This window comes from Brassica napus, chromosome A1 (genome assembly GCF_020379485.1).
Source record: "Brassica napus cultivar Da-Ae chromosome A1, Da-Ae, whole genome shotgun sequence".
Lineage (NCBI taxonomy): Eukaryota > Viridiplantae > Streptophyta > Magnoliopsida > Brassicales > Brassicaceae > Brassica > Brassica napus.
Window position 1 is genome coordinate 11,515,938 of NC_063434.1, and position 21,211 is coordinate 11,537,148.

Consider the following 21,211-nt stretch of genomic DNA (forward strand, 5'->3'; position numbering starts at 1 on the left):
AAAACTAGGATAGCACCAAACCAAGTTTTTGTTAATCTCAAATTAACACTCAAGGCTCAAAGTTACAAAAATAGGTTTTATTAAAAATGTAAATATACACTTATGCCCTTTGAGTTAATTAATCCAAACCTTAGGGTTTAGAGTTAAGGGGTGAGGTTTTGGAATTAAGGTTTAAAATTTTATAAAATAAAAAATAAATACTAAAAAATGAAAAATAAAAATTTAAAAAACTGTTTCAAAAAGTATTTTTGAATTATAAAAAGAAAATTTGAAAACAAAATAAAAAAAATTTGAAAAAAAAATTCAAAAAAAAATTATAAAAAGTTTCGAATCTGAAAACATATAATCTGAAACTATAATAAAATTTCTTTTTTAATTTTTAATTTTTATTTTATTTGTTTTTATTTATTTTTGTTTGTGTATTTATTTTTAAACCAAAGGTATTAGTGATATTTTACCTCAAGTGTATTAGTGATATTTTACCCTTTAATGAATGTCATTTTTGTGACTTTCTCTTTCTAGTGTCATTTTTGAGACAAAAACTCAAAAGGTGCTATTATTCGACAATTGCCCAATATTAATTTTGGTAAATGATTCTAAAATCTCATCTAAAATAGTAAGATTTTAAATAAAACATTCTAAAATGATTAAAATCTCATCTAAAATAGTAAGATTTTAAATAAAATAGTTAGTGTGCGCTCTAATGATGCCATAAATCGTTTCGAGATACGATTTTATCTTGTTTCAATTTTATTTTTATTCTTTAATTTAGAAGTCATCTTTGTGTGCTTCACTTTCGAGTGACATTTTTTAATTAATTTTTTGGCATTTTAATTAAATTAACAATTTAATATTAAATTTTGGTAAATCATTCTAAAATAAATCTCATCTAAAATAATAAGATTTTAAATAAAACATTCTTAAATGATTAAAAGAATCAGAAAATTCACTTATTAAAATAATTTTAATAAATTTTTTAGTTTATGTTAGTGTAAGATTTTAAAATTGTATTAATGAAAGATTTAACTAATAAAATTATTTAAAAAAAAAATTATAAATGTATAATATGATATGTTGGATTAGGAAAACTACCATTGTTGTTGTTCCTTCCATAGTCTCTCATCTGCGCTCGTGGCTTTCCCAAATCGAAGAAGGTCCCTTGGCTACTTACACTCAGATCTATCTCTCTGAGGTTTGTGTCCTTGTCCTATTACTCTGTCTTCGCATCCCCTTAAACCCTAGTTTGAATCTGTTTGAATTTGGGCATCAGAGTAGGTTTTCGATCAGTCCGAGCAAACATGGATTCCGACGCGACCGTGCCACTGAGCGAGCGCCCGGAGTGGTCCGACGTTGTCCCGTTGAGTCAGGACGATGGTCCGAACCCGGTGGTTCCGATCGCTTACAAGGAAGACTTCCGGGAGACGATGGATTACTTCCGGGCGATTTACCGCTCCGACGAGCGTTCTCCTCGCGCGCTGCGACTCACGGAAGAAGCTCTCCGCTTAAACTCCGGCAACTACACCGTAACTGATCCTTCTTCTTTGCCCTACTACTACTCTTTGATTTGATTAGATTGTAACTCTTCTTGTTCTTGTTGTTCCTTTTTGAAGGTGTGGCACTTCAGGCGCTTAGTACTGGAGGAGCTTGATCACGACTTGTATGAAGAGCTCAAGTTCATCGAAAGCATTGCTGAGGATAACTCCAAGAACTACCAGTTGTGGTAAAAAGTTCATTCCTTTTTGATTTTTTTCATTACACGTTTGTTTATACTGTGAAACAACAACTGTATACGTCTACTATATGCTTTCGTGGGAATCATTTAACTTTTATATGTGAGATGAAAGTTTGCTCTTTTTAAAGTCCATAGTGTTAAGCATATCTGCTGCTTTAAGAAAGTTCCTACTCTTTGTTTCTTTTTTTCATGCGATGAGTAGTGTTTGTATATATACTGTGAAATTGACTGATGAATAGTTTTGAACCAAGAACTGTATATGTTTTGCATTTTTGGAATTCATTAGAACCTGAAAGACGTGTTACATAGTGCATCTTCTGTATATTTGAGATGAAAGCTTGCTCATCTGCTGCTTTATGGAAGTTTAGCTTTGTCTGCTGGCTTTGATTTGTGATGCTCAATGGCTCTGCTCTAATTTGTTTTTCATTTTGTTCTAGGCATCATCGGAGATGGGTTGCAGAGAAACTGGGTCCTGATGTTGCAGGAAAGGAACTTGACTTTACTCGGAGCATACTATCAGTTGATGCCAAACATTATCATGCTTGGTCACATAGGCAGGTTTGTCATCTCGAAACATTGCTTAACCCAATCACTTGACGTGTAGTATTATCTTTTTGCTTATTGTTGGTAAACAATCTACATTATTATGCTTAGTCACATAGGCAGGTTTTTTAATCTCAGAACCTTGTTTAAAGCACTCACTATGTATGCTATTTTTTTTGCTTTATGTTGGGAAACAATCTGTAGTGGGCACTACAAGCATTAGGTGGATGGGAAAATGAGCTTGATTACTGTCATGAGCTCCTTGAAGCTGACGTCTTTAACAACTCTGCATGGAATCAGGTAAATATGATTCATCAATACACAATGCTAGATTATGTTTCCCAAATTATAATTGCCTTCTTAAATCAAATCTTGCAGAGGTATTACGTTATAACTAGATCACCTTCGTTGGGGGGCCTAAAACCCATGAGAGAATCTGAAGTAAGCTACACAGTCAAAGCCATTTTAGCAAATCCCGGGAACGAGAGCTCTTGGAGATACCTGAAAGCCCTTTACAAAGACGACACAGAGTCTTGGATTAGTGATCCAAGTGTTTCCTCAGTCTGTTTGAAAGTTCTGTCACGCACGGACTGCTTCCATGGATTCGCTCTGAGCACCCTTTTGGATCTTCTGTGCGATGGGTTGAGACCAACCAACGAGCATATAGACTCGGTGAAAGCTCTAGCTAATGAAGATCCAGAGGCTAACTTGGCCAATTTGGTGTGTACCATTCTGTGTCGTGTTGATCCTATAAGAGCTAACTATTGGGCATGGAGGAAGAGCAAAATTACAGTGGCAATATAACCACACTTGAAAAAGTTATTTACTTTTACGTTTTAAACTACTGCCTTTTTCATGAAACATGTTACCATACATCACAACAAATCTTGATTTTCTTGGCTTCCCTTTTTATTTTATTTTTATCAATGCAAAATCTAATGAATGTCAACACTAACGTGTAGTATTGGGTTTGGAGTATTCAAACCCGGTTTCATCAAATAAAAAATACAATCCCGGCTTGGGATAGATTCCGGTTCAACATTATGATTGTTGGACATGAAGGGAGAATGTGGTCACGTAATTGCTTTGTCTTTTGTGTGTTGTGATATGACAGAATGTGTGGTGTTTGAAATGGTAAGCATAATTTGTGATATGTGAATGGTCAGACTAATAACTCGTAAGATCCTTGAAAAGATACAAATAAAACAAAATTGACAATTAGCAATTCAAACAAGAAAAGTATCCAAAGTTCAAAACTAATACTCCTTTCTTTATGGATCGGTAAAATCTAATTTGTCTGCTCAGTTCTCTAATCCTTTCCCAAACTTGCACAAATGGGTGTCATAAAATCTTGGGGAAATATTTTTAACCTTTTATTCCTTAGCGCATATCCATGCATTCCTTAATGGACGACTTCCGCATGGTTCTGGTGATCACACACATTATATGCATAGACCCAAATCTATGTAGAAAATAATGTATAGATCATTATTTTCATGACGCAAGTTACAACAATTCATATAAATTAACTTGGAAGACTATTTGCATAAGTTATAATAAACTATCAATGTTAATTCTACCAAATTTTAATTTAAATACGATACCCAAGTATAAATGACATCATTTATCATATAAATAAACGATGGATTAAAGATGCAAAACCCTTACCTCTCCGGATCCCAGCCATCAAACGTTCGCTCACATCTTCCCCGTGACAGTCACAGTTTACTATTTTATGGTGAGTTTTTGGAGTTATCATTTTTCTCCTTAGAAATAAAAGCACCAGAAGGTTCCATAGAGGCACATAACCTTTGGGACCCTTAGTTAACTCGAGCATGAATGTGTAAAGACACTTCCAGACTATTCGGAAGTTATAACCCCTTTTTTTTTGTTCCTAGCCATACGTTTCCAGATATGTTCAGATATTGAAAACGTTTTCAAGCTATGTTATGTATTCATATATATATTAAAGGCGTACACATGAATCTCCAATTTAATAAAATGATCTCATAAACCGGGGCTTCTAACTCTAGTGGTAAAGGGCTTACAGCTGTGAGTACCGTCACCAGGGTTCGAATCCCGGCCACTGGGGAATTAACATTTCGGCATCGCCAGGGACAGAGGACCGACACGTGACAACACGTGACTAGTCTGGATCACTTCGGTGGGGCCAGGATACCTCTGTATAATTCAAAAAAATATATAAAATGATCTCATATGCATATACATATATATATGTTTACTTGTGAATTTAGTAATTATATTTGTTACAAAAGAAAGAAATGGCCTAAATTATATGGCCACATACCTCTCCTGGAACCTGGCAAGTCGCATTCACACTGAGCACCACCACAAAACTTCTAGGTAAATCAATTCGTACTCCATCGATCTCAATCATTTCTTTAATTTCTTAGCTTGTGGGAGATTAACCGAGGAATAACACGTAAAAAATATGATAAGACTTACTTTTTTTTCAAACAGAATTGATATATGACCTCATAATTAATCTGATTCTTATTCAAAACTTAATTTTTTGTCTTAGAAATCAATTTAAACGGTAGCCACTTATATGGTCGTTGGTAGAAAGAGGAGGGGAACAACCATGGAGTGGACACATTGGCTAATCATAACCACATCTACATACCATCCACTCACGTCACTCGTCAAACCAAAATCTATAAACTCCCAAGAAAATAAAAATAAAAGAGATCACATAAAGTCTATATTTCTAGAACCAAAAAAAAAGAGTTATAGATTATAAAACGTCCGCCATATTTCTACTCTCCTAATAGCTCACACCATCAAACACCAATTATATATCTCTTGTAGATCTTATACAACTCTTCAAGAGAAGCTTTGTTATATTTATTTTAGTGATTTAGGTTTTATGTAAAAATGAAAAGTATGATCCTGAAGACGACATTAGAACTCTTCAAGGGGGATGGAGTGTACTGGACGGATCATCTCGACAGAAGCCGATTGGCTAGTCGATCATACCGGCTGAGTAATGGATCGAACCGGGTTTCCAGAATCGGTACAATCCATTGCAAACGGTTAAGCATAACGAAGACCGGTATGCATGGTGGGACAAAAGCTCGAGCCGTCCTTAGCCCTGTGTCCGATCCGGCAGCTTCCTTAACCAAAAAGGTTAGTCTTCCATTTTATGTCTTTCTTTTAAGCCATGTTCTTACACTCGTTCTTATGTTTCATATGCGTCTTGATAAAAAAGACAACACCGATCATGGCCATGGGGTTGAACCATAGATGTTGCAGCTCTGTTTGTTCTCTTTCTTTTAATTGAATTATGTAGAGGAGTGTAAACCGGAGATGTATACTTGGCTTATCCTCTCAGTTGTGAACACAAAATCGATTACGCAATTGTGACATGGTTTGTCTTGTGAGAGGATTGTCAATGCTGGTTGGTCCCGTAATTCTTGTTTAAACATTAAACTTTTGAAGTTAAACTGATTAAATACATGAGATTTTTTTAATGAAGAGAGGTCAATAGTAGATAAACTTCATTAACCAGTTATGTTTTAATGAATCATCGGTCCAGTTTGGTGGTTTAAGGCCTAATTAGTGAACCGTGAACATTTTGCGTCGATACTTTAGATTCTTATGCCACTTGGGAGATCCACTGTGCAATTAGTAAGCCGTTTCGTAATTATACAAAAGAATACGTGAAGAATTTGGCTATTGGGAGATCCACTATCCACGTGATTTGGCAATAGAAACAAAAACCAAAACGTCAATCAAAATTCTTGGCTTCCAGGAATTTTGATATTAGCAAGTTCATGTGTTTAGATGGTATGAATGAGCTAGTTGAATTTTATATCAGTTTTGTGTTATTTCTTAGAATATCAAGTTAAAAAAATATCCAGTAATTATAATTAGATTATTTAAAATATCAATATAATAACGAAGGGATAGTTTCAAAATTTGCAATGCTTTCTTAATATTTTTCTTCATTTTAGAAATCAGTGAGAAATATGCCATTTTGTTATAATATTAATGTTTTCAAGAATTTATGTTTTTATGGGTTATTTTTCATTGGGTTTGAGTAAAAAGAAAGAAATTGCACAAATAGAAGAAAATGTTCGGAAAGAAAGAGTGGTGGTATAGTAAAGTGTTTGTGTGAGATCAGATATGGTTGACACATCTATGACGAGTCACCATAGGAACTTTCTTAAATTTTGGTCAATAATACTACAAAATTTAGCACTTCGAGGTTCGGATAATTTGGAATGGATCTCTTGACTAGATGACGATGTTGTTTGATTACGTATCACGACAAATTAAGAATTTTAAATGATTCATTCATCTATAAGAATTATAATTTCATTTTAAAAGAATTACAAGTTTCACTTTATAATAAAATAATTGATTGTAAGAAGAGATTGTCTTTAAGGAATTATAAGCTTGTATTAGAGTAAATACATAAATTTAGTTTTAAAATATTAAAATTAAATTATATTAATTTGGTTTAGTGTACTCCTTTTAATATTTTCTATTTTTATTATAGTTTAAATTGCAAACATTATATTTAGGTGATAGATAAATAGTCATCTCCAAATTAAGTTGGATAAAATTGATCAATTTTATCTATTTCATCCAGCTTAGTATATATAGACACATACATGTCTTCTTTAACTTGCACAAACGTTTCTTCAATATAACATTCAATCCCCAGAAAACTAAAAACCTACAAACATGATGCAGCGAGTGTTCACCTTTGGAAAGGGAAGAAGCGAAGGCAACAAGGGCATGAAGTCCTTGGTATGTATCATCATCTTATACACATTGTTAATAGTTGTTCTGTTTTTTTCAAAATTTTCTTAATAACAAACATTGTTTTTGTATGAAGTTGGGAGGTAAAGGAGCGAACCTGGCGGAGATGGCGAGCATAGGCTTGTCGGTGCCCCCGGGGCTAACCATATCCACGGAGGCTTGTCAGCAATACCAGGTCGCAGGCAAGAAGCTACCAGAAGGTTTATGGGAAGAGATTTTAGAAGGTCTTAGCTTCATCGAACGTGACATTGGAGCTTCCCTCGCCGATCCCTCCAAGCCACTCCTCCTCTCCGTCCGCTCCGGCGCCGCCGTAAGTATAAATATCTGTATTTTCTTGTTGTTGTCAGCATAATGTTTTATAAAACCATCTTTTAGATCAACGAATGAGATCAATGTGCGTTTTTTTCCCCAAACGTTTATCTTCATTTGATTTGTTTTGAAACATATGGTTTTGCATTAGTTGAATGATATAAGTTTCATATATAATATTTTAGATAAATACATATAATTATTATAAAAAAAATTACTACCTTTTTACCTAAAATATTATTAAAATATAAATTAATTTAAAAAGCTTACTTAGAAAATGAAAGCACCTTACATTTAGAAAGGGAGAGAGTAGATTAGTGTTTTAGGAAAAATGCATTAATTAATAAAAATAGAAAAACATTAACATGACTTCGTTGTAGATCTCAATGCCCGGTATGATGGACACTGTACTTAACCTAGGCTTAAACGACCAAGTCGTGGTCGGTTTAGCAGCCAAAAGCGGAGAGCGTTTCGCTTACGATTCTTTCCGGCGGTTTCTTGACATGTTCGGTGACGTCGTAAGTCCTCTGTTTCTATACATTTTGAGATAACTTGTACGACAAGAAAAACTCTCTGACCACCTTCTCAATGCTATCTTTATTAATAAAAGGTATTGGGGATTCCACACGCCAAGTTTGAAGAGAAGCTAGAGAGGATGAAGGAGAGCAAAGGAGTCAAAAACGACACTGAGTTAAGCGCTGAGGATCTCAAAGAGCTGGTTGAGCAGTACAAGAGTATTTACTTGCAGGTCAAGGGTCAAGAGTTTCCTTCAGGTTTGATTTTTTATTTTATTTTTTAATCTGAGATTTAAGTTACAACTTTCAGGTTTTGGTTCCATAACATGAAGGGATTAACTGCAGATCCGAAAAAGCAACTGGAACTAGCTATTGAAGCTGTGTTCGATTCTTGGGATAGTCCAAGAGCCATCAAGTACAGAAGCATTAACCAGATAAGTGGACTGAAAGGAACCGCAGTGAACATCCAGTGCATGGTGTTCGGAAACATGGGGGACACTTCAGGAACTGGTGTTCTCTTCACCAGGAACCCTAGCACCGGAGAGAAGAAGCTCTATGGAGAGTTTCTTGTCAATGCTCAGGTTTGGCTTCTCAAACTCTACTCTTTAGCTTCCTCAAAGACCGTTTGTTTCTCTTCTTACACTAATATGTTTATGGACAGGGAGAGGATGTGGTTGCAGGGATAAGAACACCAGAAGATTTGGACACAATGAAAAGATTAATGCCCCAGGCTTACGCGGAACTTGTAGAGAACTGTGACATCTTAGAGGCACATTACAAAGACATGATGGTTAGTACACATAAAATTCATATCAAGAAAAAACATGACATTATATTTAGTTTTGAAAAAAATGGTCTAAAACGTGTGTTGCAGGATATCGAGTTCACGGTGCAAGAGGAGAGGTTGTGGATGCTGCAATGCAGAGCGGGTAAGAGAACGGGTAAAGGTGCGGTGAAGATAGCAGTTGATATGGTGAGTGAAGGTCTTGTAGACAAATCTACTGCTATCAAAATGGTGGAGCCTCAACATCTTGATCAACTTCTTCACCCACAGGTATATATCTAATTAGACTCAAACTGAACGAACAGGGTTTAAGAAACAAAACAGAGAACAATGAAAGTTTCGGTTTTTTTCTTGATGGGTATAGTTTCATGACCCGTCGGGGTACCGTGAAAAAGTGGTAGCGAAAGGCTTACCGGCGTCTCCAGGAGCGGCGGTTGGGCAAGTTGTGTTCACGGCAGAGGAAGCCGAAGCTTGGCATGCTCAGGGGAAGAACGTGATTCTGGTTCGAACGGAGACAAGCCCTGAAGATGTTGGAGGTATGCACGCAGCTGAAGGTATATTAACAGCGAGAGGAGGCATGACGTCACACGCGGCGGTTGTTGCTCGTGGCTGGGGAAAGTGCTGCATCGCCGGTTGCTCAGAGATTCGAGTGGACGAGAACCATAAGGTTAAAAACATTTAATCTTTGCAAATTTTAAGGGAAGCTTGTTTCTCAAGTTAGGGTTTTGGTGAAACATTTCAGGTTTTATTGATTGGAGATATGGCGATAAATGAAGGTGAGTGGATCTCAATGAATGGAACAACTGGTGAAGTTATATTGGGGAAACAAGCATTAGCTCCTCCTGCTTTGAGTGCAGATTTAGAGACTTTCATGTCTTGGGCTGATGCAGTCAGACGTCTCAAGGTGTGTATGAGTTAACTTAACCCATTTGACATTTCTTCAAGATCTTTAACTCAAATGTATTGATGATCAATGAAGGTTATGGCGAATGCCGATACACCTGAAGACGCTATTGCAGCTAGGAAAAACGGAGCTGAAGGGATCGGTCTTTGTAGAACCGAACATATGGTAACTTCTTGTCCGTTCTTGATCTCATGTTTTCTTTAATGTTTGTGTCCAAAATCTTGATGTTGTGTTTGGTTTTGGTTTGGTTAAGTTCTTTGGAGCAGATAGGATTAAAGCAGTGAGAAAGATGATAATGGCGGTGACAACAGAGCAAAGGAAAGCTTCTCTAGACGTCTTGCTTCCTTACCAACGTTCTGATTTTGAAGGCATCTTCCGTGCAATGGATGGTTTACCAGTAACAATCCGTTTGTTAGACCCTCCCCTTCACGAGTTCCTCCCTGAAGGTGATTTGGACAACATAGTACAAGAGCTAGCTGCAGAGACAGGCATGAAAGAAGACCTCATCTTGTCACAGATTGAGAAACTCTCTGAAGTCAACCCAATGCTTGGTTTCCGCGGTTGCAGGTTCTCTCTTTTGCATCTGAGTTTATATTATACTGCCTTCATTACAGAAGAACAGTCTGGTTAACTTTGTATTATTCTTACAGGCTTGGAATATCATATCCAGAGCTAACGGAGATGCAAGCTCGTGCGATATTTGAAGCAGCAGCGTCAATGCAAGACCAAGGTGTTACTGTTCTTCCTGAGATTATGGTTCCACTTGTAGGAACTCCTCAGGTAATGTAAACCATCTTGCAAACATTTTTAAGTAAAGGTTAAAAAATTTACACTAGAAAGGATGATAATGACAGGAACTGGGTCACCAAGTTGATGTAATCAGGAAAGTTGCAAAGAAAGTGTTTGTTGAGAAGGGTCATACCGTGACCTACAAGGTTGGGACAATGATTGAGATCCCTCGAGCTGCGCTCATTGCAGATGAGGTAAAATGTAGTAATGTACTATTATGCTATACACTTAAAAACATGAAGCTGCTAAAGTAAGAAGAAACCCCTTTTGTTGACAGATTGCGGAACAAGCAGAGTTTTTCTCGTTTGGGACAAACGACTTGACGCAGATGACGTTTGGTTACAGTAGAGATGATGTTGCCAAGTTTCTACCCATGTATCTCGCCAAAGGAATCTTACAGCACGACCCTTTTGAGGTATGCATACAAGAAATAAGACAACTTCATTGACTCTCCAAGAGATGGAAACTTGATAGTTCATTTGTTTATGTTTGGATCAGGTTCTTGATCAGAAGGGTGTAGGACAATTGGTCAAGATGGCGACAGAAAGAGGACGAGCGGCTAGGCCTAACCTCAAGGTAAATTTGTTTCTGAATCAAAAACCGAATCACTTCGGATGAGTTGAGAATTTGGGATTGAATTGTGAGTGAAAATGAACAGGTTGGAGTATGTGGAGAGCATGGAGGAGAGCCTTCATCTGTTGCATTCTTTGCTGAAGCAGGACTTGACTATGTTTCTTGTTCTCCTTTCAGGTTTATATTCTACTTGCTGCTTAATCAGATTCCAGTTTTCTTATAAAAGACAATTTGAATTTGATGTACATTCTGTTGTTGCAGGGTTCCCATTGCAAGGCTAGCAGCTGCTCAAGTTGTTATTGCATGATGAACTAATTGAAGGCATTATTATTCTGTTAATAAAATAGCTTTGGTTATAAAATTTCCAGGAAAAAAAATGCACAAAACCAAAGATACTGGATAGTATAACTTTCTTTTAAAACAAATAATATCTGGAACTTCATGTGTTCACTGAAGATGTTAATAAAAGGGAATATTTTTGGAATGTTTTAGTATGTTAACACTTAAATATCAGTAACACAGGAAGGCGATAGACATTTATAAGAAAATGATAACAAGTCTGGTGGAAATTGTGCTAATTGTAAAGACAAGAGCAAAGAGAAACTGCGATCACCTTAAACCATCATCAAACATGTTCATACTAATACAACACAAGAGCAAAGAGATACGACTATCAACTTAAACCATCAGCAACCTCTACTTGCAAAACAAAGATTATAGAGGCTTTGTAAACTAAGGAAGGAGCTGACTCTGCTTGATTGATATATATCTAAGGGAATGTTCTTGATCTTCCCCAAAAGCAAGACTATGTTCCTTATTCATAGACAACTATTCGTTAAGGAACAAACCGTTCAGAAGGTCGGTGGATGAAGTTTCGTTTCCGTTTTCATCAAAGAAGCCGTTTTCGGCACTTTCTTTCCTCAGCTTCCGCTCTTCAACGATAGATTCTTCTGTACCAGCACAGAAATTCCGTCTCCCTTGCCTAACGGGTTTATCAGCAACTATGAATTTGCTTCCATCTCGGACACGTTCAGAAAAGCCCGCCCAAACTGTAACAAGAACAATGATACTTCTTGTGTAAAGCAAAAGGAAGTAACACACTTGATGGCTTCATAGAGTTATCAACACCTAGCTATTCTCTCCATAATCTTGCTTTCTAATTTCAAAGGAAAAGCAGAAGAGAAAGTACCTCCAAAGTGATGCAAGACAATAGAAGCAGCAACAGTAACATTGAGGGAGGCAGTGCCACAGCCATACTGAGGAATGTAGACAAAGAAGTCACATATCTCATACTCTTTGGCAGATAATCCTGATCCCTACAAAAGTCCCAAACTTTAGCCACACCATTAAAACCAAGATATATAGAGTTTAAATAGCTTGAATGAAGTCTTTCACTCCAATGTCTTTAGGACATGTTACATATTCAAAGACCATGATACAGACTCATAGTCAACAAAGTACCCAGCACAGTGTGATCTCAGACTCATAGCAAAGCAAAGCACAATATGATCTGAGACTCATAGCAAACAAAGTAACCAGCACAGTATGATCTGAGACTTATAACAAACAAAGCACAGTATTATCTCAGAGTCATAGTCATAACAAACAAAGCACAGTATGATCTGGGACTCATAGCAAACAAAGTCAACAAGGAGGAGGACTCAATATTTCTAAAGGCACAAACTCTTATCAAATTAATGTAAACAAAGTGTAGGTCTTTTGATTGGTTACCTCATTACCGAGAAGAAAGGCAGTGTTTCTTTTGAAAGGATGGTCATTGACCTGAGCAGCTCCCTCTGCAATCTCAACGCCGCATATATCGCACTCTTTCTCCTCCTAAATCCACCACCCAAAAAAAGACAACACATATGACTTCAGAGTCCCTTAATGATAAGATCCATTCATAAAGTTGCCAACTTTGTTTGTTCGATCTCAGACCTTGAGGTAGTTGCGAGCTTCGATTAGGGAGTGAAAGTGTCGGAAACGGACGTGAGAAGCCGAACCATGGCTTCCGAATGCGTTGAAGTCACGGCGCCCAACGAGGATCAGCTCCGTTACACCGAAAGCCGTCGCGCTTCGAGCTAGTGTTCCGACGTTGTGACGCTTTGCTATGTTGTGAACAACCACGTAGCTCTCATATCCCGCCATCTTCTTCCTCTCCTTCTTCTTCTGCTTCTTCTTTTACTCACTGAGGGTTTTCTCCGAATGTCTTAGACCAAATTGAAGAACCGGGAGTAATCAATTTGGTTATAGGTCAACCGGTTATGTGGTCATTAGTAAATTTCTTAATCAATTGACTATAAATAATAAGATCTGTTTTAAGGTTGATAGGCGATAGCCAGCCACACAGACAGAGATTATTTTTTGATCAATTGACTAATAATAAGGTCGTCAAGTTGTAAGCTCAGAGACAGAAGATGAAGATGTTGGGCAACTTTTTTTTTTTTTTTTTTGTACAACGTTTTTTTTTCCGAAGAAGCCGTCTAATAACGTTTGCTGAAGTTGTACCCTATTTAAAAAATAACTTATACAATTGTCCAATAATACTAGATTTGGAGTGACAAAAAAAAAAACTTGATAGGCGGTTAAACAGTTATGTGATCGTTTTTTGTAACAAAATGAAGAAATTATTCAGAATTAACCGGTAGTGTAGTGATAGATTTGATATTACAAATCAGCAACGTGAATTGAACCATCTCCTGCCGTCAAGGAATGAATCTGATAACTGTAGAAAAGCATTACAACAAAGCCTTTAGATTAGCTTAATAAGCCTTTCAAAAATACAATGGGAGGAAGAACAAGATTTTTTTTCTTTTTTCTTTTCTGGGGAAAAAGAAAGCCATGAAGAAGAATTGTGAGCTTCTCTCTCTCTCTCTCTCTCTAAATCTTCTCGACCCTGAAAGAATCCATAACTCTTCTTAGATCTTTCTCCTCTTCCAGGAAAACTTTCTCAGGTGTTTGGAGTCTGAGTGAGTAGAGTCTATTGTTCTCAACTCCTAGGACCGCCAGGTAACGCCTGTCCCATTCCAAACGAGCCACTCTATCTTGCGGCATCACTGCTAGCTCGTTGTTGTTCGCGTATGACTTTATGTTCACCTGTTCAAATCATCAAACATCCCTCCTTATAATCAAAGCTTAACTATCAAAACCATCCTATGATGTTGTTGCGCATATCTCAACAAAGACAAGACGGAACTAGTAAGTAAAATGCAATTTGGTAAACTGACTACTTTGGGGCTTTACCTCGACTTGGTAGTAGAGGTTACCATCATCTGCAACTCTGGAGGAAGTTGTCAAGATGTTGGACTCGCGCTTGACACCCAGTCTGGTGGACATAAACTCAGTCAAGTACTGTCTAAGTACTCTCTTCCCTGCTTCTTCAGGTGATCCCAAGTCCTCAAGCGACTTGTATTTGGAGGAAGAAGGCGAAGAAAACTCAACAGAGAGGTTCTCGTCGAGGACGATAGGGTCTCTAAAGAAGATGTCAGCGCCAGCTCCTCGGACTTGGATCCAGTTCTGAGGGTACTTGAAAGAGTATCCATCAAAGGTATCAATGTACTCCCTGAAGACTGGAGTCAAAGCAAATGCTGATGTTGGAAGATTGGCTTCTGAAAGCATTAAACCAGACATGAGAAAACCACCCATCATCATGCTCCTCCTCCTCCCAACTGCACAAGCCTTAAGAGTGGTGTCAGTATAGACAATCATCAAACACTATGATTTTTTTATAAGGCACGCCCTTTTTTTTGGTAAGAATGTACAAAGCCTATCATAGTTTCAAAATGCTAAATATACTGACATTGTTACTAAAACACAACCTAAACTCAAAGATTCTGAACATTGGTAAACCAGGGTCAATCAAAGTGATGAAATTTTTACCTGTTTGGCATCGGTTAACAAGTTTATGGGAGCTGGAGATTCCGGTTTAGTTAACTTGGGAGATTGGGAAGAGACGGGTCTGGAGAAAGACGACGAGGATTTTGAAGTGGGTTTTTTGAGAAGAGGAAAGAGAGAACGAGGAGAGATAAGGGTCTCCATGTTTTTGGAGCACAAGAGAAAGAAAGTTGTGTGGTTTTTCTTCACAGATGAAGCATTTTTTCTGGATAATGTTATTATTCTCTTTCCCAAAGGCCACTTCAGATTTTGTTTGATGGCTTTATTATTATTTTCTTACTTCAGAAAAATTATTCCAATTCTCAATCAACATAAAAAAAAAAATATAGAGCGCGTTAATTTCGGGTCTTGAGTCAGATCGTAGCCAAGTTATCGATCAAAATCGAAAATGATCATATAAAGAATCGAAAGAGAAACTGAGATTTCAAAAGAAGAAGGCGAAGTTTTGGATAGTATTATAAGTAAATCAAATCTAGCAACAACAACACTACAGCAAAATTTCTTCAACTTTAAAACAGTGGACAAAAGAATGAATCAGGCCCAAGCATGACCATGGCCATCTTCTAATCTCTTTTGTTTCTTCTTTCTTTTCCTCTCTGTTTTCGTATCCAACCGTGCCTCCATGCGTTTCGCTTGCTGTGACCTTATCTCCATTAGCTTCGCCTTTGCGTCTCTGAATGGAGCATCAGATCTTGATGCCATCATTTGCTGTAACAAATATATGTTGTTTAATTTCTCCGACTTTAGGAGTTGCAAACCGTACCAGGATGAAACAATTAAAACTTGGTTAGTTTACCTTAAGATGATCCATGGCCGCCAAATTGTAACCGATTGTATCTTTGCTTTCCTGGTAACAAAGGTTCAAATATTATTAGGTCACTATATTTCTTCCTTCTATTTATATATATTGACAGGAGATCAATTTTACCTTGACTTTTGCGTGAAGAATATCCCTGAGAACACTTAATATTGGTCGTGCAGCTGGAGTCGTTACCAACTGATTGTGATGCGTCTGTAACACAATCGTTGCAATCCTGCATACTAGTTCTACCTGGCATATATTTCACATCAACAGTTTCAGAACCAAAAAAATAAGCTTTGATGACAAGGATCAGAGTGGGAGATCTAACTATATATGTATAACTCCTTAGTCTACATCTATGTACACGCATTGTCATACATAAGCAGTTCCATTTGCCAGTGGGCATGTTATTAGACTTATGTCAAGCTTTTCTAATTCAAGCCCTTCAGAGCTAAACTTATTGAATCTTAACGGATACATTGAGAGATGCTGTTGATGAAAAATAGAGAATCACCTTTTCAGGAATCAAACTCCAGCTTTCCATGTAGGAAAGAAGCTTTAAAGCATCTGAGAATGGTAGAGGCTACACAAAAAAAAACAGAGAACAAAGGGCGCCATTGATCAGCAAAAAATCTTAAATTGAAAGCATTCAGGTAAATAGCTTTTTTTTCTGGACGTTTCTAAACAAGAATTGTAAAACCCACAGAAAGAGGTCAGTGGTTTTCTTTTAATTTGGGAGAAAAGAAACTAACCAGCAAGATGTGTTCAAGATCGTTTGTTTTTTCGTTAGAGATGGTTTTGAGAACAAACTCAGACGGAGAGAGCCCGAGCATCACAACATTTGGAGCCAAATCAGGAACCGTTCCCCTTGTTTTCTCCTCCTGAAAATCATATGATGCAAGAACGAAATATATAAAACAAGGTAAAACAGCATATAATCAAAATAATATAGTACGCAAAGGCTACGATCAAGAGATGAACATATATTTCTTAGCCCACGAGTTATTCGGAAAAACTGGGAGATGCACATATACTTCTTACATAGGTACGATACGCAAGTTCAAAATTCTCACCTCATATTCAGTAATACGGTTCTTTTCATTTTCTGCTAGTTCAAGAGCTTCTATGATTGAATCAGCAGCTGATAGGACGTCTACTGTGGTCTTCTTAGCTAAACCTGTAACACCTTCTTCTGTAATTTCCTCCTCGGATCCATGCCTGTTCTCCGCTGAGTTATCGATCTCAGACTCAAATAGCTCTTCCAACCTCTTCTCCTTTTCCTCCTGAGATTTTTTTCAGCAAAATTTAAATGATGGACCCAAAGCTAAGAACTTCAAGCAGTATGACATTACCTCGAGGAAGAAGGGTTCTTCAGTACGGTCCCAGCGCCGCATGGAGCGGTCATGAGATCCTGTGACAAGAAAATCACCACGATTGCTGACAGCGAAGCACCAAATCTCTGCGTGATGTCCACCAAGCGTTAACAGCAGCTCAAACTTGTCTGCATCCCAATACTTCACTAGTCGGTCTTTCCCAATGCTGAACATGTAATGTGTATTGCGAACAAATTTCACACCCATAACACTGTAAAACAAGAGTTGCATGTCAGCAAAGCATGTTTCCATTCATTTATTTAGCAGATAAAATTTCTCCAAGACTAAAACTAAATATAGTCGAGTAAAATTTTTGTGCCATTCTGAGGAATTTGGTAGACTTAAGGGAAGTACCTGTCATCGTGAGCAAAGATGGACTTGTGACAATCACCGAAATCGAGTCCCCAAATTTTGATATTCTTGTCCTGAGAACCAGTCACAATCAACGCTCCATCGGATGAAATGTCAATGCACATGACAGGCAACTTGTGCCCATATAAGGAGAGGAAGAATTTTAAGGAATCCACATAGAAAACCTGAAAACAATAGGAGCAAAGGAAGTTAGTATTCGCCCAACACAATTAAAAAACGCTAAAACAATGATGAGAGTGATTATAGCAACACTTTTTTATTATATGGCAAAGATTTAACGAAATTGACCTTAGACAGTTTATATATGCTATTATCAGGATACAAAAGATATGCATACCTTCACCGTAGAATCTAACAGCGCAACTGCAATATGCTTAGCATCAGGACTGATGGCAACAGCAAGTACGTCATCATTCATCTTCATAGACCTCACATTCGAAACCGTGAGTTGCTTGGCTTCCTACAAGGTCATTTAACGTTATATTATGCCATACAAGTAATACAACTGAAATAACCTATCATCAGCTCAATCACACTTTGTTTATATAAAAGTGAATAAGAAAACAAAGGCAAATTAATCAGGACACGAAGAGAAAACCCGTGAAACCACTTTAAAGGACAATAGAACCAACCAAGTCGTATGGAAAAATAAATTTTATGAAACAACATGTTCCTCGAATGTAGAGTATCAATGAAACATAAGAAAGGTCAGGAAACTCACTTGGCCAGCTTTTTTGACTTGGTATTCCCAGAATTTGACTTCATGATCTGCACTCACAGTGACGAACCCAGTATCATCTGGAATGGGTGCAATTGACCAAATAGTTCCACCATGTGCTTCAACATCTTCCACTTTTGTAGCACTCCCTATATCAATGATCTCGAGTATTCCACTCTTCGTTCCAACAATACCATACTTACTTTTAGGGACAATCAAACTGCAGATTCCATATCCAGAATCAATTGTCCGGAGACAGGAACCTGTACTAGGATTCCAAATTTTCACCTCACTGTGACTGGTTGACATCAGGAGTGTGTTGTCGGCACTGAGGGCTACGCTTCTCACATCAGATCGATGTCCTTGGTGCTCAATGGTAGCAGTTTTCTCGTTCTCACTGCTCTTTAGCGTATAGAACTCCAGTGAGTTATTGTTCAAAGACAACGCCAATGTCGCCAAGGAATCTTTTGGAGTAATCGGACAGAAAGAGAAAGAGCTTATTTTTCTTCCAGCTCTAATGACTTGCAAGAGCTTAAAAACGTCAGGGACAGTAGGAGTAGTAACAGTATCAGCTTTCTCAGTTTCATTACTTGCATCTCCGTTTTCAACCCCTTCTTTGGAAGATTTTTTCTCTTTCCTGCGAAGCCTACGCTTGGCTTTCCGCTTCGCCTCCGTTTCATCCAACACCTGGAATATTTCGATGGTTTTCCCTGCCATTTGACAAGCCAACAGACTTCCTGAGTTACTGAACCTCACACTCGCAACTCTATCCTTGGTCTGTCTCTGGATCTCCCCAAACGGTATCAAAACTTCCCACTTATTCTCGGTCAAGTGATCTCCGCTTGCATCAACTCCATTTGCATTTGAATCTGACACCACCGATACATGTGGCATGTTTTGTTTAACAGCGTAAAATCGAAGTTCTTGATCAGCAGAACCAGTGACGAGGTACTTTTCCTCTGTATCAACATCCACAGACCAGACTTCAGTGTGATGACCACTGATTATCTGCATACAGTGCTGGGTCTCAAGATCCCAGACTCTCAAGAACTTGTCCTTCGATGCAGTAACAAGTTTCTTACCATCATCCAAGAATACAAGATCGGTCACCTACACCAGAAACAAACAAACGAGTGGTGTCAAATAAAAAACAAAGAGAAAAGTAACCAACAGCCAGAAATAAATGATGGAACTCCAACACCAGCCCAACACTAACCTGATCACGGTGACCACGGAGACGGAAAAGCCCAGTTTCACCAACAACATCCCACAAGATAACATCGTTGTCTTTACTTCCAGATGCAAACATAGAACCAGCCTTGTTGTACCTCAGCGCAGTCACAGCCCCCTTATGGCCGTTAAGAGTAGTCTCACATGTCCCTTTCTCAGAATCCCATATCCTTATACTCCCATCTGCATACCCAACTGCAACCTACACATTCCTCTTTACTTAGTTCATTTTTCCAAGGGAAAAAAAAAACATTTACTTAAAACAATCAGGACAAGAACATCAAGATGCCAAATTTCAATAACAACCCACACAAAAAGGTTCATGCTTTCTAATGTAGTTTCCTAAAGTCTGCATCTTTAGCTTCAAAGAGCAAACAAACACTTCAAAGTATCTGCCTTTCTGACCTCTAACAAGCTATACAGCTACAAAATACATGTAAAGGAGAGGTAATGTAAAGTACCGAAGTAGAGGCAGAGGAGGCGATAGAGGTAACGGCAAGGGACTTTCCGACGCGAGAGGAGGAAGGAGCTAGGGTTTTGGTGCAGATTCCTTGGCGAACGTGCCAGATTCCGACCTTCTCGAGGGCCGGAGCAAGCACATGCTTCCCCGTGGAATCGTAAGAGATGTTAGACTCCAGAGACGTTATGACACCAAAGGAAGAAGCTTGCTCATATCTTAGGTACGCCTTCACCATTGTTCAAAGCTTTTTGTTTCGGGCCGTCTCCGTCTGCGTCTGCTACTTGCGTTGAGCTTTCGATGGTTGGGGTTTTAATTAGGGTTTTGGGAGAGAGGCGAGCTCACTTCTAAAACTCTTTAGCAAATTGTTATTGTTTACTAAATTGCAGTATAGATCCCTTACTTTTTGTTATTCCAATTTGGACCCCGTTATTTTCTTCTAATCTTCTTAACGTTTGCAAACAACGCTGCGGAAGAAAAGTTTTGCAAATTTCTTGCAAGTTTTTTTGATATATATGAAAATCCAAAACATACATAATAGTGATTATTAATATAAAATATAATAATAAATTAATTTATTTTAAAAATTGAAATACGTATCCCTTACTATATGAACTACTGGAAAGATCATAGCGGATGTCCGAACCACTAGACGAAAGGGTATACTAAATCACAAGTCATTGGATCAATCAGATTTTGACAAATGGAAAATATTTTGCAAAATAAAAAAAAGTTTATTGAAAGAAATTATGTTCGATCTCTAATTTTCAGCAGCTACATCCTAAATTTTCTCAAACTATCCTATCCACGTACAAAGTTAACCGTTCACGTTTCCAAACTGTTTTCTTTTGTTATATAATTTGTGAACTACTAATCTACGCTCTGTGTTTTTTTCATTTTTTAATATTTTCTTCATTCTCAAAGAAGTAAAACAACACATCCTTTCATCTTCTAAATTTTCAATTTTGATTTCAAAGAGTTTCTTTGTATCTTTTTCTTTTTTGTCTACATCAATTTTAAACTTTTTTTAATTCATGGCTAGGATTAGTACTTAAAATTTCATTATTGACAAGCTTTGGATGAAGACCATGGAATACAGTCGTCCTTGAACCTCTTTCAAACCATTATTTGGATTTTGGTGATCGAGTTTGTATCGCTTCAGAAGAGATTGATATTGATACGGAGAGTTTGAAGAGAGAGGATTGTTTGAAGAGAGAGGATTTGTTGCAGGGTTTCCAGAATCTGCAGGTATTCATAGTGCTCTGTAGTGAGTTCATATGAAACTTTTCTGCAAAATCGGAGTAAGAAAATATAGCATAAATATTTTTGTTGTTTAGTTTTGAAATTTTTTTTGTTTGATACAGACGTGAATGAAAGCAAAGTTGGTTGAAGAAGAACCTATGAGGGATCAGCAATTTTTTTGGATAT

The 21,211-nt window shown here is 37.5% G+C and overlaps 5 protein-coding genes across 7 annotated transcripts; 2 read left to right on the plus strand and 3 right to left on the minus strand.

Annotated features, from left to right (window-relative positions):
- The first annotated feature begins 1,073 nt into the window (after positions 1-1,073).
- LOC106352548 (protein farnesyltransferase/geranylgeranyltransferase type-1 subunit alpha) lies at positions 1,074-3,224 on the plus strand. Of its 2 annotated transcripts, none has more exons than XM_013792163.2 (6): positions 1,074-1,192; positions 1,271-1,523; positions 1,611-1,720; positions 2,170-2,290; positions 2,480-2,575; positions 2,654-3,224. In XM_013792163.2, exons 2-6 carry the CDS (start codon positions 1,299-1,301, stop codon positions 3,077-3,079), a joined length of 978 nt encoding a protein of 325 aa, XP_013647617.1. In that variant the 5' UTR covers positions 1,074-1,192; positions 1,271-1,298; the 3' UTR covers positions 3,080-3,224. The 2 variants fall into 2 exon arrangements, with proteins under 2 accessions (XP_013647617.1, XP_013647618.1); XM_013792164.3 differs by having other exon boundaries at positions 1,076-1,192; positions 1,276-1,523.
- A 1,767-nt stretch (positions 3,225-4,991) lies between these two features.
- LOC106352550 (pyruvate, phosphate dikinase 1, chloroplastic) lies at positions 4,992-11,421 on the plus strand. The gene is made up of 18 exons (XM_013792166.3): positions 4,992-5,422; positions 6,995-7,051; positions 7,140-7,373; positions 7,753-7,890; positions 7,983-8,145; positions 8,233-8,468; positions 8,549-8,677; positions 8,762-8,941; positions 9,036-9,338; positions 9,414-9,575; positions 9,651-9,740; positions 9,829-10,142; positions 10,226-10,355; positions 10,430-10,558; positions 10,642-10,779; positions 10,863-10,940; positions 11,023-11,114; positions 11,199-11,421. The coding sequence occupies exons 1-18, from the start codon at positions 5,171-5,173 to the stop codon at positions 11,242-11,244; spliced, it is 2,871 nt and encodes a 956-aa protein (XP_013647620.2). The 5' UTR covers positions 4,992-5,170; the 3' UTR covers positions 11,245-11,421.
- A 26-nt stretch (positions 11,422-11,447) lies between these two features.
- On the minus strand, positions 11,448-13,306 carry LOC106352551 (putative TrmH family tRNA/rRNA methyltransferase). The gene is made up of 4 exons (XM_013792167.3): positions 12,876-13,306; positions 12,669-12,773; positions 12,127-12,253; positions 11,448-11,986 (listed from the first exon to the last, which is right to left on the minus strand). The coding sequence occupies exons 1-4, from the start codon at positions 13,083-13,085 to the stop codon at positions 11,766-11,768; spliced, it is 663 nt and encodes a 220-aa protein (XP_013647621.2). The 5' UTR covers positions 13,086-13,306; the 3' UTR covers positions 11,448-11,765.
- Positions 13,307-13,620: 314 nt separating this feature from the next.
- Positions 13,621-15,192, minus strand: LOC106352552 (psbP domain-containing protein 1, chloroplastic). 2 transcript variants are annotated; one of them, XM_013792168.3, is made up of 3 exons: positions 14,817-15,192; positions 14,181-14,615; positions 13,621-14,033 (listed from the first exon to the last, which is right to left on the minus strand). In XM_013792168.3, exons 1-3 carry the CDS (start codon positions 14,973-14,975, stop codon positions 13,818-13,820), a joined length of 810 nt encoding a protein of 269 aa, XP_013647622.1. In that variant the 5' UTR covers positions 14,976-15,192; the 3' UTR covers positions 13,621-13,817. The 2 variants fall into 2 exon arrangements, with proteins under 2 accessions (XP_013647622.1, XP_013647623.1); XM_013792169.3 differs by having other exon boundaries at positions 14,181-14,605; positions 14,817-15,057.
- A 36-nt stretch (positions 15,193-15,228) lies between these two features.
- On the minus strand, positions 15,229-20,120 carry LOC106352553 (WD repeat-containing protein 3-like). Its single transcript, XM_013792170.3, has 12 exons — positions 19,788-20,120; positions 19,313-19,528; positions 18,100-19,206; positions 17,716-17,838; positions 17,361-17,542; positions 16,986-17,217; positions 16,707-16,916; positions 16,386-16,514; positions 16,148-16,216; positions 15,760-15,882; positions 15,628-15,678; positions 15,229-15,539 (listed from the first exon to the last, which is right to left on the minus strand). The coding sequence occupies exons 1-12, from the start codon at positions 20,019-20,021 to the stop codon at positions 15,366-15,368; spliced, it is 2,850 nt and encodes a 949-aa protein (XP_013647624.2). The 5' UTR covers positions 20,022-20,120; the 3' UTR covers positions 15,229-15,365.
- Between the last annotated feature and the right edge of the window lie 1,091 nt (positions 20,121-21,211).

Coding starts and splice junctions, on each gene's coding strand:
- LOC106352548 (XM_013792163.2), top strand. CDS start 1,299: ATGGATTCCGACGCGACCGTGCCACTGAGCGAGCGCCCGGAGTGGTCC. Junction 1,721..2,169: donor TCCAAGAACTACCAGTTGTG/GTAAAAAGTTCA, acceptor ATTTTGTTCTAG/GCATCATCGGAGATGGGTTG. Junction 2,576..2,653: donor ACAACTCTGCATGGAATCAG/GTAAATATGATT, acceptor CAAATCTTGCAG/AGGTATTACGTTATAACTAG.
- LOC106352550 (XM_013792166.3), top strand. CDS start 5,171: ATGAAAAGTATGATCCTGAAGACGACATTAGAACTCTTCAAGGGGGAT. Junction 7,374..7,752: donor CCGTCCGCTCCGGCGCCGCC/GTAAGTATAAAT, acceptor ACTTCGTTGTAG/ATCTCAATGCCCGGTATGAT. Junction 9,339..9,413: donor GAGTGGACGAGAACCATAAG/GTTAAAAACATT, acceptor GAAACATTTCAG/GTTTTATTGATTGGAGATAT.
- LOC106352551 (XM_013792167.3), bottom strand. CDS start 13,085: ATGGCGGGATATGAGAGCTACGTGGTTGTTCACAACATAGCAAAGCGT. Junction 12,774..12,875: donor AAGCTCGCAACTACCTCAAG/GTCTGAGATCGA, acceptor TGGTGGATTTAG/GAGGAGAAAGAGTGCGATAT. Junction 11,987..12,126: donor TGTCTTGCATCACTTTGGAG/GTACTTTCTCTT, acceptor TTCTTGTTACAG/TTTGGGCGGGCTTTTCTGAA.
- LOC106352552 (XM_013792168.3), bottom strand. CDS start 14,975: ATGGAGACCCTTATCTCTCCTCGTTCTCTCTTTCCTCTTCTCAAAAAA. Junction 14,616..14,816: donor TGTTAACCGATGCCAAACAG/GTAAAAATTTCA, acceptor ACCACTCTTAAG/GCTTGTGCAGTTGGGAGGAG. Junction 14,034..14,180: donor ACCTCTACTACCAAGTCGAG/GTAAAGCCCCAA, acceptor TGATTTGAACAG/GTGAACATAAAGTCATACGC.
- LOC106352553 (XM_013792170.3), bottom strand. CDS start 20,021: ATGGTGAAGGCGTACCTAAGATATGAGCAAGCTTCTTCCTTTGGTGTC. Junction 19,207..19,312: donor TCCGTGGTCACCGTGATCAG/GTTAGTGTTGGG, acceptor TTTCTGGTGTAG/GTGACCGATCTTGTATTCTT. Junction 16,917..16,985: donor AAGAACCCTTCTTCCTCGAG/GTAATGTCATAC, acceptor AAAAAATCTCAG/GAGGAAAAGGAGAAGAGGTT.